Source organism: Azolla caroliniana, unplaced genomic scaffold, assembly GCF_043228905.1.
Source record: "Azolla caroliniana isolate FFs.n. ecotype wild unplaced genomic scaffold, voAzoCaro1.0.p SCAF_6, whole genome shotgun sequence".
In the NCBI taxonomy this organism is placed as follows: Eukaryota; Viridiplantae; Streptophyta; class Polypodiopsida; order Salviniales; family Salviniaceae; genus Azolla; species Azolla caroliniana.
The window spans coordinates 4,949,767-4,964,779 of record NW_028230441.1 but is presented as its reverse complement, the minus strand read 5'-3'; the positions used below and the strand labels follow the sequence as shown (position 1 = coordinate 4,964,779).

General features: G+C 38.6%; 3 protein-coding genes across 4 annotated transcripts; 2 read left to right on the top strand and 1 right to left on the bottom strand.

Annotated features, from left to right (window-relative positions):
* Positions 1-1,189: 1,189 nt before the first annotated feature.
* On the top strand, positions 1,190-6,570 carry LOC147862748 (pentatricopeptide repeat-containing protein At5g27110-like). The gene is made up of 2 exons (XM_087321198.1): positions 1,190-1,842; positions 1,918-6,570. The coding sequence occupies exon 2, from the start codon at positions 2,204-2,206 to the stop codon at positions 5,363-5,365; it is 3,162 nt and encodes a 1,053-aa protein (XP_087177324.1). The 5' UTR covers positions 1,190-1,842; positions 1,918-2,203; the 3' UTR covers positions 5,366-6,570.
* A 115-nt stretch (positions 6,571-6,685) lies between these two features.
* Positions 6,686-8,268, bottom strand: LOC147862747 (uncharacterized). The gene is made up of 2 exons (XM_087321199.1): positions 6,897-8,268; positions 6,686-6,861 (listed from the first exon to the last, which is right to left on the bottom strand). Exon 1 carries the CDS (start codon positions 8,061-8,063, stop codon positions 6,999-7,001), a length of 1,065 nt encoding a protein of 354 aa, XP_087177325.1. The 5' UTR covers positions 8,064-8,268; the 3' UTR covers positions 6,686-6,861; positions 6,897-6,998.
* A 3,375-nt stretch (positions 8,269-11,643) lies between these two features.
* LOC147862746 (small heat shock protein, chloroplastic-like) lies at positions 11,644-13,497 on the top strand. 2 transcript variants are annotated; one of them, XM_087320652.1, is made up of 3 exons: positions 11,644-11,724; positions 12,289-12,542; positions 12,849-13,497. In XM_087320652.1, the coding sequence occupies exons 2-3, from the start codon at positions 12,317-12,319 to the stop codon at positions 13,286-13,288; spliced, it is 666 nt and encodes a 221-aa protein (XP_087176778.1). In that variant the 5' UTR covers positions 11,644-11,724; positions 12,289-12,316; the 3' UTR covers positions 13,289-13,497. The 2 variants fall into 2 exon arrangements, with proteins under 2 accessions (XP_087176778.1, XP_087176777.1); XM_087320651.1 differs by having other exon boundaries at positions 11,678-11,733; positions 12,316-12,542.
* The last annotated feature ends 1,516 nt before the right edge of the window (positions 13,498-15,013 follow it).

The window sequence follows — 15,013 nt, the reverse complement described above, 5'->3', positions numbered from 1 at the left end:
CATAGAATGTTTGGACTTAGATTAGTGACCCTCATTGCTTGATCGTTTCAATGATCAAAATTGCAATCGTGAGTACACATTTTGTGACCATGAGAGAAATTTGTGCAAGGAGTGAACTAGGATTGATGATGTGTGTAAGGGATGGGCTCTAGCATGTATCACTAATGTGATTGAAGGATTGGATCTTGGGCAAATATTCACAATCAAAATATAGGAAGAAAGTCGCCTTTCTATGGGAAGAGCTTGATTGTGGTTTCCCCAATTGGAGAATGTGGTTCTGTTGTTTCTATGCATGCAAATGTTTCCATATCATGAGAGGGGCAAGGCTATTATTGACGCTTGCATTTATTTTGCTATTGTAAAAAAGACACATATTTGTGATTGTTTGTGAAAGTACAAACTTTAGGCCCAATCACGACCATTGGTAAGAGAAATGTGACATTATAAGGTTAGAATACCTTTTAAGTATTTGGATGAATGGCATCAATATCATAAAAATTGTGACAATGTAAAAAGACAACATGGAGTTAGATTGGTTTTCATCTTGTTTGGATAGTTAGAAGGGGGTATCCCGAGCGTATAACAAGGTAGAACATTGTTAGTGACAAAAGAATATGTGGATACAAGCGAGACTGACTAGTCCGATGGCACTCATCCAAGATGGAATGAATATGTTGTGTTCCCACACGGAAGTGGGAAAGAGCGTTTACAAAGCATTAGAGGACATATCTAATGTAGGGTTTTGTCAATGGAATCAAAAGTATGGGATGAAAATCTCCCGAGATCCAATTCGAAAGAGTTTGTAAATCTCCAATTGTGTTTATTTAGAATATGCTTTGACAACGATATCATAAGAAGATGGCATGCATAGAGAGGTCAATTTGAAGCCAATGAATAATGGTGGTAGAAGAAAGGGTAGAGAAGACGGTCCAGAGTCTCCAAGTGTATTGTGGTGCAATATGAAAGCAGATTTATAGCCTATACTTGCATTGGGACCTACAAAAAAAAAGATATCTGAATTTTCAATTTACTTTCACACCTTATTTGCCTCTCAATGTTTAGAAGTTTGGAGAGGTATGTTTAGAAATTTACCAATTTGTATTTTTTTTGTGAGGACGCAGGAGTTTCTACCTGTGGTTTGCTCTATGTATGTATTTCTCTTTCTAATTGGAAGACAAAGGTTATTGAATCATGCTCAGTGCATTTCTAGTTGCTGAGAAATGAGTTTCTTCACGACTTTAAAACAGGGTATGTTATGTCATGAAAAACGAAAGTTTTCTTCAATGCATGTATAGTGGAAGCAGGGTATGCTGCATCATGAAGAATGGATGTATTGTTCATCGCATTTCTAATAAAAACAAACAGTCTATGTTTCATCAGGAAGAATGGATATCTTCTTCAATGCATTTCTTGTCGAAAGAGAGTATGTTGCATCATGAAGAATGAATGTATTCTTCATTGTTGAAACAGAGTATATTGCACCATGAAGAATGAATGTATTCTTCATTGTTGAAACAGAGTATATTGCCTCTCGAAGAATGTTCAGCCTTTTTGTCACTTAATTCATTGAGGAACTATCAATAAGAGCATTATTTTGTGAAAAAGGGGATTTGACACATGATTCATCGAGCAAAATCATTAAGAACACCAGCAATGTGCTGGTTTATGAAGCTCATTCATTGAGAAATGATCATTAAGAGTATCATCATTACACTGGTTTGCAAATCTCCCATAATTCAGTGAGAAAATTTGATGATGATGGTTGTTCACAAAGCTCACGTAATTCACCAAGTAACTATCATTAAGACTCGAGAGCATCATCTCGTCGTTATACTGCAGAATGTAAGCTTTGATATCTCAAAACCCCTCAATGTAATATATTGTCTCAATGTTTGTCGAAGCTCTGGTTTTTAATAGGAGATTGACCGATTTTTGATATGTTGAACTGTTCAATCAATGCTAAATCTTGTAATTCCCTCATTATTAGCCACATCGAATGTGGGAGGTTTCAACGTGATCTAGCTCTCTGCTTTAAAAAGCATAGCAATGACGATTATATAAATCATCATGGGCCTATTTTTGTGACTCTTGAAGGATTGTGCAATAGTCAAGGATCCAAACCTAGGCTCTCTGCAATTAATGTCGATGTTTTGATGATTGATTTTCTCCCAAAGAACTTGAAGCTTTGAATTTGCGGGATGATATGCTGTTAGGTGGGATCAATGCTAAGCCTCTCATTGTTTCCCATATCAAATGTGGGAGGTTTCAACATGCTCTTGAACTTTACATTACAATGCAGAGTGATGTTTCTTATTATATACCTCTGGATGGACCTACTTTTGTGGCTTTATTGAAGGCTTGTGCAAAAGTGAAGGATTCGAGCATAGGCTCTTTAATCCATGCTGAAGTTTCTAGAGTTGGTTTGCTTCAAAAGAATGTGTTTATTGGCAGTGCTGTAGTTGACATGTATGCAAAATGTGGACTTATTTCCAGAGCGAAGCAAGTCTTTAACAAGCTTCAAGTTCGAGATGTCATATCATGGACTTCACTGATTGCAGGTTACAGTGAGCATAGGCATGGTGAGGAAGCACTCAAAGTGTTTGAACAGATGCAGATTGAGGGCATAACGCCCAACATTGTCACATTTATATGTTGCTTGAAAGCATGTGGCAATGTAGGAGCCATTGAAAAAGGCCTGGCGATACATGCCGAGGTTGCACGCCAGGGATTAGTTGAAAGAGACAATGTCATTGGTAACTGTATCATCAGTATGTATTCTAAATGTGGATTTTTTAACATGGCACATGAAGTTTTGAATGATCTTCTGGTCCAAGATGTGGTCTCTTGGACTGCAATTGTAACTGGGTATACTGAACATGGATATAATGAAGCAGCACTTGAATGTTTTGAACAAATGCAACTTGAAGGCATTTCCCCAAATGTAATCACTTTAATGTGCACTTTGAAAGCTTGTGGAAGCACTAGAGCTTTAGAGAAGGGCCAAAAAGTACATGAAGAGATCCACAGACGTGGCTTAATGCTGACCGAAAACTCTATCATCGGCAGCATACTAATTGATATGTATGCTAAATGTAGCTGCATTGCCGAAGCAAAACAAGTATTTGACACTCTCCCTATCAAAGTATTAGACTCATGGAATGCTTTAATAAGGGGCTATGCTGATCATGATCTTGGAAAGGAAGCACTTGACTGTTTTGAGAGGATGCTTTGTGAAGTCATTAACCCAAATGCCATCACATTTATATATATCTTAAGAGCTTGTTGTAGCATAGGATCAAAAGATAAGGGTAAAGAAAGACATATACAAGTGGAAGAAAATAAGCTCTTGGAAGGAGATTCAGCTATCGGAAACACTTTGGTCGATATGTATGCCAAATGTGGGTTAGTTGCTTTAGCTCAGGACGTGTTCGACAAACTTATAAATCGAGATGTAGTGTCATGGACTACACTAATAGCAGGCTATGCGGATTATGGATATGACTTAGAAGCTCTTAAATGTTTTAAGCAGATGGAGGTTGTTGGAGTTGCACCAAATGTTGCGACATATATTTGCTGTCTGAGAGTTTATGGCAACATAGGAGCCATAGATGAGGGTCAAGCTATGCATATCAAGATTGAAAAACTTGGATTTTTGGAAGGAGATGTCAGCACTGGCAATGCCTTGGCTCGCATGTATGCCAAATGTCGTATTCTCACCGCTGCACAAGGAGTATTTGATAGACTTCTGGTTCGAGATATTATCTCATGGACTCTGCTTATTCAAGGATATGCTGAGTGTGATAGGACTCAAGAAGTTCTTGAGTGCTTGGAGTTGATGAAACTTGAGGGATTCTCTCCAAATGCTTTCACATATTCTTGTAGTTTGAAGGCTTGTGATGGCATTGACATTCTCTGGAAACTGCATACTGAAATAGAGAAGCAGTGTTTCTTTGAGTCAGACCTTGCTCTTGGCAACATGCTGGTTAGCTTGTATGCCAAAACTGGATCACTTAATAGTTCACAACAATTGTTTGACAGGCTTCAAGTTCAGAATGTTGTGTCATGGTCAACAATAATGGAAGGGCATGTCATTGAAGGGTCAAGCGAGAAAGTATTTGAATATTTCCAACTCATGCAAGTGATGGGTGTATATCCTGATGTGGTCACATTTATTTGCATGTTAAAAGCTTGTGGCAATTTGGGGGATGCAAAGAGGGGCCAAGAACTTCATGCTGAAGTTGAAAGAAGAGGTTTGTTTGAAATAAATCTGGGTATCGGGAACATTGTGATGGAAATGTATATTGAATGTGGTCTGCTCCCAAAAGCGCTACAAGTGTTTGAGAAGCTTCCATTTAGAAATGAAGTCTCTTGGAATACTTTGATTGCAGGTTATGCTGAACTTGGCCATTATATGGAAGCCATCAAATATTTTGAGGTGATGCTACAAGAGGGTATCTTTCCAAGTGTTGTCTCATTTGTTTGTGTCTTGAAAGCTAGTAATTATCGCATTGAGAGTCTCACATTAGGGGCTCGGGAGGTGCATTATTTCGACGACCTGCTTTTAGAAAGAGAAATTCACATTGGAAATGCCATGGTTATTATGCATGCTAAAAGTGGTTTTCTAGCTAAAGCAGCAGAAGCGTTTGATAAACTCCCATTTCAAGACATTATATCATGGAATTCTGTTATCACAGCATGTGGAAGCTATAGGTACAGTGAGGATGCACTTGAATATTTTGAACAGATGACATCGGAGGGTATGTCTCCAGATGTCATCACATTTCTCGGTGTCCTAAAAGCTTGCAGTGATATTGGTGCAACACGAATGGGTCAAAAGATACATGCTGATATCGAAAGAAGAGGTTTTCTTCGAAGTGATCTCATTAGTAGCGCCATAGTGAGTATGTATGCAAAATGTGGGTTGCCTTCTGAAGCAAAAAAAGTCTTTGACATGCTTCCATTTCGGGATATTGTCACCTGGACTGCTTTACTAACAGGATATGCTCAGATTGGAGATAGCATGACAGTCATTTATAACTTTGAGATAATGCTGAGAGAAGGCATTGAGCCAGATTCGATAGCTTTCTTTGTTGTGTTGAGTGCTTGCAGCCACACATGCTTGGTTCATAAGTGCTATACATACCTAGAAGACATGAGCAAACAATATGGGATTGTACCAACTCATGAGCATTATGCCTGCCTTATTGACCTCCTTGCACACACAGGTCAGTTGGATAATGCAATTCTAATGGCCAAGAAGATGCCAATTTTTCGGAATCCCTTGTTGCTGCACACATTGCTAAATGCCTGTAAACATTGGGGAAACTTTGGCTTCGGACAGCATGTGTTTGAGTCAGCTGTATAGTATGGATGAAAGAGGATGCTTTTAGCATATGTTAAGATGTCTCAAATTCCTCATGAGTAAGAAAACCATGATGATGAAGATTTGGTGCTTCATCAAAACTTATAAGTGATGTGTATCTCATTTGGATGTTCAATATGCTCACAATACAACATCAAAAGAAGGCACACATGCTATCAAAAGCAAAGTCTCTGGGTTAAGCCATCAGTGCTCATCAAGGACTGGTTAATGTGTATGCTTTGAAGAGCTGATTGTCCCGAAGCAATCTCTGTAATGCACACTTATTGCAACTGAGAGGTAGAAATGCCAGCCCTGACAAGACTAGAGAACATCTACAAACAGCTCATTGTATGAGACTGCAGAACGGGATCCCATTTAAGTAGTGTACAGATATTGTAAATTTCACATATTCCTCCATGTTATGCTTTGCTTTGCTTAGGTTTCTATTCATGCCCAATATCTGTGGGAATTATAAAAGATGGAGAAAGTTATAGCCCATTTTGTGCTAAGAATACATCATCATTGTATGCAATCAATCAGTGTACAACACACTAATGGAAAGATCACAATGAGCAACCATTTTTTGCAAGATTTTACAAAAGTAGCTGTCTTTTTGCACGTGTACTGTCACCTTTAGTTGGATCATACGTTGACATAGGTGACAACACATAGCTATTGGCATGGTGACTGAATTAGCCACTTCTTTTGTGAATTTCTAAGAGCTTTTGACTATCTTAGAGAGAGCTGCCAACATTGTGCTTCTTGAGATATACCATTCAGGGATGCAACATTAGAAATCATGAAAGCCCAAAACAAGAGTACTAGTGAACTGGACAAATTTGTAATGCAATGTCTTCAGGGAGGCGTGAGGGGGGTAAAAGATGCCTGTCACAATCCAAGGAATTGGGGGATATACAAGGTGCAAACCAGTGATAAGTTGCCAGATGGAAAAAGAGCATAACTAACCAAATGAATATGCATTTGTATCAGAGTCTATGAACATGCACATTTTATATAATGAAAAAGTCTCAATGTGGGGGGACACTCTCCCTAAATCTTAAGCGTGAAATTTGCAACCACTACCTATCGCACACATCAAGTTTTGAGTTTCGAGATAAGGAAGAGTGCAATAAAAACAGAATGATCTGCATGGGTATAATGGTTTTATGTGCTAACATCCACACTTGCAAACAAATGAGGAGTTTGAGGCAGGAACTTGCCAATAATACATTTAAAGTCATCTCACGGCTCATCATAAGACCATGTTTACATAAATTGTACAACCATTTAAAAAAGAAATACAGAAAAGAATATTGAACCACGTTATATAATAGAGATGCATTTTTATCAAAAGATGGATGACATACTTTATGAATAGTGCTCTGTTATTTACTGAAGCCTGTGCATACAATTTTAAGGAATATACACGAAGTTTTTGAGCAAAATACTAGAACAAAACCTAGGGTTCATCTTCTATATACAACAGCAACTTGATCACCCTTCTTAGTTATATCATCCTAGTGATAGATGAGACCCTCTTAGTTATATCATCCTCGCGATAGATGAGATCTTTGACTAACATCACAAAAATCTACTTGTTATATAAGTCTAGATTAGCAAGATAAGCACGCCATATTTAAGGGCTACCATCAATACTTGCATCATATAACACATCTCCAAAGAGATCAATGTCATCGTCTAGAAAATCTATGGCAAAAGAATTATGTTGAGAGGATCTAGGTAGTTTCCGAATTTCTTTGTGATGGTCGAAATAGCTCGAGTTTATGTCTAATGGTTCCTGATAAACCTGTGGATCAAGATCACTCTCACAAATGTCATCAGGATGGATTAAGCAAGTGGACCAAGAATTCGATGACATTGAAGATTCCAGTATTGGATCGCTTGACAAGATGGATGATAAAGATGTTATTGAAGATTCAGATCGTGATGAAGATGATGTCAATGTACGATGAATCTGATGAATTATCTCAGTGTCACTAGACTCGAGTGATGAATTAGTGGTTAATCGAGCTGCCTTCCTAGTAATTTCATGATCGATATTATCACCGGATGAAGCATACACGGGGGTTTTGGAAGAGATTAAGAGTTCCTGTTCATCATCACTGATGAGTATATTGCGAGTAAATCCGTCGACGAGTTCATGCTTCTTCGTAATAGATACATTATGTTTGAACTTCCGCTTCTTGTGGCTCAAGCGGCCAGCTGACGGAAATGGATCCGGAAGGGAAGACGAATTCGGCAACGAATACTCGGCCGAAATAGTGGTCGAAGATGAGGATGTGATCATTGCAGAAGACGACGACGATGATGATGCCAATATCAAAGATGATGATGATGATGATGATGGCATGGATGCCATGGTAGAAGATGATGTTGGCAACAATGTCATAATTGTTGTGGATGATGTGGATGGTGATTGGGCTGCTGGTGATGATGATGATGATGATGATGAGGATGAGGATGTGGATACTGTTGCAGGTGACTTTGGTGAAGAAGACAAGTTCCATGTTGTTGTTGATGACCCTGTGAGGCTTTGTACAACTCTCATGAAGTTGGAGGGGTCCGTGTGAACCACCTCCGGCTCATAACTATATACAATTAGTGGTTTGACTGCATGACTACTCCTCATGTGCCCACTTAATAATCCCTTCTTCATTTCCTTCATCTGATCCAATACCATGTTGTCCAATTCTATTTGTAATAGGTATCTGTTCAGGGAAAAATCTTAAAACATATCATTATAGTTACACATAAAAAAAACAATCATATGCGGTATTTAGTGATTAAATCTTCGTCAGGACGCAATTTGTATACTAGTTAGTAATTTGTAGATGATTAACAATAGCAATTAATGAGTAAGACTCAATTGAGGAATTAATAATGAAACAGAGCATAAGTACCTCGATGACAACGCATATGATTGATTTCGTAATTACCCACTTGAAGGAGTCATTAGTAGAAGATTCAACGAGCTATAGAGCAACAGTGATTAGCGGATGACTAATCTGGTGATTAGTGATTGCGACTAATTTGAGGTGGTGGTAATGATGGAACAGAGCATACATGTAGAGGACTTTTGTGATTAGGGAGCAATAGAAGCCACATGAGCGATGTGGTGATTAGAGATCAAGATCCACAGCTTGAGGACATAATTAATAGAGAAATGAATGATTCCTGTAGTGATTAGCATTGAATGGGAGGGACACAGCATGAGATTATTGCAGAGTGGCAGATGGGGTGGGGAAGGGATTATAAACAAAAAGAGTAGGGGAGAAATGTCAAAAGAAAACACTAGAAAAGAACACACTAATTAGTAGGAGGGAGGAAAGATAGCATATTTTCTTCCATTTTTGGGAGAGATTTTGGGAGAGTGTAACCATTTTCATTACCCAAAATAGAAGAGAAGCCCCCCTAGTGACTCTGTCTTTTTATGTGCTCAAAATTTTAGTGACCACCATGGAAAATAGAGACTTTATTTACCCTTGTCTGTCTAGGCCAAAATAATGTTGGGGTTGAGCAAACATTCATTTTGCACAAGATCAAGTTCACACCTCCTAACATGTGTTTACTCGCCGCCGACAATCGGACACCTCCTTAGCCACTCCCACCAAACAAACAATCTGCCATGCCATGGTCCCATAAAACTCGTCAACTACTACTACTATGTCACATGGCCTCGGTCTCCTTGTGAACACATTTGCGTGTATATTCTGTACGCTTGACCAGTATGAACAACTTTGCCATCCCAATCATATTAGCTCGTGCCATACTCACACGAGGAGGAGCTTATATTGGTCGAACTCTTATCATCTTAGGTCGTGCGTAAGATGGCATCGATGGTTGTTGATGACACACATACATGCACATTTTCCATACGCTTGACCAGTAAGAGCATTGCTTCATCATCCAAGTTGTATTTATCTCGTGCCATAATCTCACGTAAGGAGCCTATTCCAATCGAGTTCTTATCATCTTGGTCGTATAAACAAAACATTGGCATCTTGATCATATTCTCTCCCTTCCATACTATTAGTATTGTATATTGAACTTTGTCATGTGATTGCATTTTAAAGATATTTCTTAATATCATCGATATGAGTGGGTCAAAGAATCTACTAGTGCTGACGCCCAACATCCTGACCTGGTTCAATTGTGCTTATGTAAATGGCATGGTTCACAAGAACGATTGAGCATTTGTCCATAATATCTATAAATAATGTCAACGTGGGGCACACAAAAATTAAGCTTACTTCATGACTTTTACACGTCATAACTTGTAGATTCAAGCAACGAGTCTTCACATGTATGTGGGCAATCAAATATACACTTCAAACATTAGGCTAAGCTCAAATGGTTCTCAACATGAGAATCTAACATGCCTTTTACACATCCCAACTTGTAGATTCAAGTAATGAATTTCACATGTATGTGGGAAATTAAATATGTGGTTCAAACATTTGATGGTTCTCAATATGAGAATCTAAACACAACAACTTGAAGATACGATCCGTGATGACATTGTAGAGAGAATTTTGCATTCATCTACGAAATGCATAAATAAATCAAAATAGGAGCATTGCTCGCATGAGAACTACCAATTTTGAGCGGATTTTTGTCATAATCAGAAGGACATAAATAAACTTTTTAACATTGCCTTTGGGTAATGATTTTGTTTGTAGCCTTAAGTTGGATTTGAAGGCATATTTTTAGGACCAAGTTGGTAGTGGATGTGTTTTGAAACTAAAAAAAAAAGGATGACCCACTCCTTTGGACTTGCCCAAGGTTGAAATATCTAAGCTTTGCCACCTACTTGCGCATCATCTTTATATATTTGAATTTTGAAATTATGAAAATTAATGAAGTAAACTATTGAATGAATTCCTCAGCATCCATATGGACATGTCTATAGGGTTCCATACCAAACATGGCTAATTAGGAAAGAGCTAATATCATAAAGATGTATGTGTTTGAGGCACCATTAGTACCTTGGTTAAGGTTGACCTTTACATACATCACCATGAGAACAATGCACACAGAAACACCAGGTGTTTGAAGTACATGCACATGGGGTTTGATATATACACAAACACATACAAACACCAAGGCTTGTACTATGTCCTCAACCACAAATAGACAAGTGGACTTTTCACCTAGAGATACCATTGCCACATATTACTTTGATATAGTATAGCTCTTATTTGGAATCAACACAAAGTGGCTCAACCATAACAAGGCATTTAGGGTATGATCAACACGACTAAATATAACTTGATTAATGATTCTTAATGTCTCCATGAGCAAAACCTTTAAGTAATTCCTTATTCCATACACCTGTACACCAAAATATTTCACACTCTGGATGGCTGCTTGTATGGAGACCATATCTACCACGGGTTGCATCTCATGGCATTTAACTAAGGATTTCCCTATACCATTGCATATACACAATGCACAAACTATTAGAACATCTCAATATTTGATTCTCAAACTATGCATCCTATGCTCGCCTCACCCAACAACCTCCCAAATTAAACCGCAATTGTTCTGAGTCTAATGCATAAGACATTTAAGTGGCCACATCAACATACTCTAATATGTGGACAAACTCGATCATTCACAAGGTCCGCGAATTTTTGAGCATAACAAACAAGCACATTATGGTTTGAGCTATACTTACCAGTAGTATGAACTTTCTACTCGGAAAGGACATCGAGTTTCTTCACTTTTGAGCAGTTAGCCGAACATGGCACTTTGGGGGGGGGGGGGGGGCATCCGACCCACAAATGAACATTGTGGGCTAAAAAAAAGAGCTACATACCAAGGATGGTTGTCGGTGGTCTGGGCTACGTCATGCTTGATCGCACACCCTGAGGAAATATACGGAGGACAATACAGACGATATGGGGACGGGACAATAGGAACCGAGGACAAGACGGATGCTTGATTTCGCAGACCCGAGGAAAATACGAAGGACAATACGGACGAGATTGACCGAGGACAATACGGACGGGACGATATGGACCGAGAGGACAACACGGACGGGATGAGATGGGCAGAGGGCGGACAATATGGCGACCAGCGTGCTGTGGACGCGGGCGGGGCCCGGACAAGTGTGAAACCGGGAAACATTCTAAAATGCTGTCTCGGAAGCAGCACGTTTCCAGAAAGTTCTGGAGCTATGGCGAAGCTTGCTGTGGAAGCTTCAAAAAGCGAGCAGCATCCTCGCCTTCTCTGCCTCAACCAGAGAAGAAGAAGAAAAAGACGAAAGATTGGAAGAGACAAAGCGCGTTCTAAAGAATTAGCTTAACATCAGCGTGGTGGTGGATAATTCTGCTTGCAAGGTGAGTTCTCTCTCTCTCTCTCTCTGTCTCTTCTCTGTTGTGTGCTGCATCGTCTTAATCGGGATGCCTTTAGGGTTTTAGGAAATGGTTCTATTTGATGTCAGATTCCCAAACGCTCGGTTTATTTGTAATGGTAATATGGTATAGAAATAGATGGAGATAATCCATTGACTTTTGCGGGTCCAAAACATTTCGGAAATTGATGTACTTTGGTTTTTTCATAGCCTAGCCTAAAATTCTCCAAGTGTCTCACTAAATCTCATTGCAAGTCTGCTGTTATGGGCTTTAGAATATAAGGCCGAGAATAGGTTGCCTGTAGAACTCACAAAACTCGATTTTGTATTTGGTTTCATGGGTTCAGGGTTTATGAAGGCCCAAGTTTGCATTAGGATTTATTTACAAAGTCTGTTTTTGCAGTGTGTCGTCGACACCTCATGTTTTTATGGGTTGTTTCATACTTTTACGAAAATGGTGCCTGGATTCTGGGTCAATAGACTAACAGGGTTTTTGAATGCTCAGATTTCCTTAGATTAAACTAATCCGTATTGCCTTTCTTTTATGCAGGGGTGCAATATATAAGAAGATAATTACAATGGCTCTACGTGCTCTTGGGAAGAAGATTGTATGTCTCCCTAAGCTTCATGATTCTAAGAAGGCGGTTGTTGCATCTGGGAAGAGATCAATCTCAACCACCAGCCTGCAAGATCAGGCTCAGGATAAGCAACAAAGTGATGACGTTCAAGTTCCTGTCCGCAAGCAAGGGGGAGGAGAGCGTTCTTCAGCCTTGGCCAACAGATGGCCACGCAATGTCATGCCTGGTTTGTCTTTGATTGCCTTAGATTAATCTTGTTTTGTGATACTTATAATTCTTCATTGAGTCCTTTGAATTTGAGCTAATTCCAGCTTGCTTTCAATGTGGGTCGTTTTTCTTGTTGGATTAGTCCTCAATCTGTCTATACAGCTCGCACTAGATGGATTCCTATGAAGTGAATATAGATTTAAATGTTCATTCTTTTGTTCATTTAAATGTTCATTCATTTGTTCATTCTGATCGACGTTGTTAATTTTCCATCTGTCTTTAGTTGGATTGATACATAATTAATTCATGTTATTGTCTGCCGCAGGCCTTTTTTCTCCCTTCTTTGGACCTAGCACATCTCTAACACAAATGATGGACACAGTGGACCGCCTCTTTGATGGTCAGACTCTTTTGGATCCATACCGAAGGTTTGGAGACATGCTCAGTGACAGTCGGATTCCATGGGATGTTGTGGAAGATGATAAATGCATCAAGTTGAGGGTGGATATGCCGGGTTATACCAAAGATGAGGTGCAGCTCACTGTGGAAGATGATGAATTAGTGCTCAAGGCAGATCATGAGGCTAAGGAGGAAGAAGATGATTGGTCAATGCGAAGCTACGGATCTTGTAATCTGAGGATTAGGCTCCCTGAGAATGTTGATCCATCTGGTATTAAAGCGGAGCTTAAAGATGGAGTCTTGAAGGTGAAGGCACCCAAAGTCGAAGTAAATAAGAAAGAAACTCATAAAGTACTAGTGGAGTAAAGAATAGATATTCTAGGTCTCTTTTTTGGAAGCCTTTTTGTTGTTCTATTTATACGTTTTTAGTTGCTAGGTCTAGGCTTTTATATGTAGTTTTGTAGACGGAACCAAATTATGATGGTGTGCAGGTTTTTTAATGGTGATGAAGACCAGAAGCAAGATTGTGTTAGGCTTGTTCTAAATGGTAATGTCAATGTTCAAAAATGTAAATCCTAGAGTATCTGAGAAAGAGCCGAACAGTTCTGTAGAGCTAAATATGTTGTAAAAAAAGTATATAATGTAACTTTTTTTTTACTTCCAGATTCGTTTCATTTTAATTTATTGCAACTATCATAATTCAATGATATTCATGGTGTGGAGGAGAATATAGTATATGAGGTTTTTAGTTGATGTATGTGTGTGATAGATAGGCTTAAATACATCATGTTAATTAGCATCTACATAGTAGCAAAAACTATCTGCTAGAATAGTTTGAACTCTGCCGATTTTGCATAGGTTGAATTGTAATCAAATAACCAAGTTAATGTTTGCAATCTTGGAGCAGTGGATATAGTTGGTAACTACCCTTATCCTTATCTTTAGAAGTACACTACGTACAGAGGTTGTGGATACTGTCTGTGCATGGAGATAATCACTATGCCATTTTCTTTATTAAATGGGGTTAATGATATGCAATTGCAACTTAACAAGGTCAAAGTAAATCAGTAAAGAAGCGGAGATGAAATTTGTTTCAATAATGTAATCTCTGTAGATGAAAGATTTCAAAGCAAATCTCTGTGTCAATTATCTTATGGAGTTTTGAGAGTGTTTTTAAGATTTGATTCAAACATCCCTATTAACCAAACCATACCTACCACAAACACTTTGAAGTTCATATGACAAAGTGCGTTTGAGCCTATAAATGATTATGTTCAGCCAAAAATAAATTTGCAGCACAATTTTGGATAGCTGGGCAAGTTCTTAAAACCAAAGCTGAAAGAATTCATTCCATTCACATGTCAAGAAAGCCAAATAGATGTGGCTTCTTCATTGATCGATCTATCTCTATGTCATATGACACAAACCTAACGAGCCCTCAAACAGTTTAGACCAAGATCATGGCCTCAAAAATGTATTCATTATGAATTACAACATTATTTAACTACAGCATATTGTTCTGTGCTTTTCCAGAGAGTCCCGAAACTTCTTTGTGATTTCCCACCAAAAGCCAGAAAATCCTTCCAACCACACCACTCCTTGCAGGACTATGATTGACAACAGCTCTTCCATATTTCCCAACCATGAATTGCAACACTCTCCAATCTTTCCAACCTATGATTTAACAAAATATGTCCAATCCTACTGAGCTATGAAATTACAAACATTTTCAATCCTTCCAGAGGCATGAAAATTACAACATATTTCAGCTCATTTCAAGTGTAATTAGAACTTCATTGAAGATACCAAGCAATACATTGCAGCACCTTCTCGGATACCTTCATTCTTTAATCCTCGCTGAAACTCACACTAAGCTAAAACTAATTAAAGAGCCACCCATTTATGAGTAGAATTATATCATCCAAGACAAAATCAGGCAAAAGTTCAACTGGCAATAGTATAAAATAAGGCACCTTTTGGCTCATAACTATTGATTGATATCACACATAGAAGATACCAAGCCAAAAAACCAGCACCTTCTTGTGCCCTTCCTCTTTCTAATCCTTGCCAAATTCTCCCTGACGTTGTTAT

Bases quoted from the DNA above. Each gene is read 5' to 3' on its own strand.
- LOC147862746 (XM_087320652.1), top strand. From the start codon at position 12,317: ATGGCTCTACGTGCTCTTGGGAAGAAGATTGTATGTCTCCCTAAGCTT. The intron at 12,543-12,848 runs GTTTGTCTTTGA...TGTCTGCCGCAG, and splicing joins GCCACGCAATGTCATGCCTG to GCCTTTTTTCTCCCTTCTTT.
- LOC147862747 (XM_087321199.1), bottom strand. From the start codon at position 8,063: ATGGTATTGGATCAGATGAAGGAAATGAAGAAGGGATTATTAAGTGGG.
- LOC147862748 (XM_087321198.1), top strand. From the start codon at position 2,204: ATGCTGTTAGGTGGGATCAATGCTAAGCCTCTCATTGTTTCCCATATC.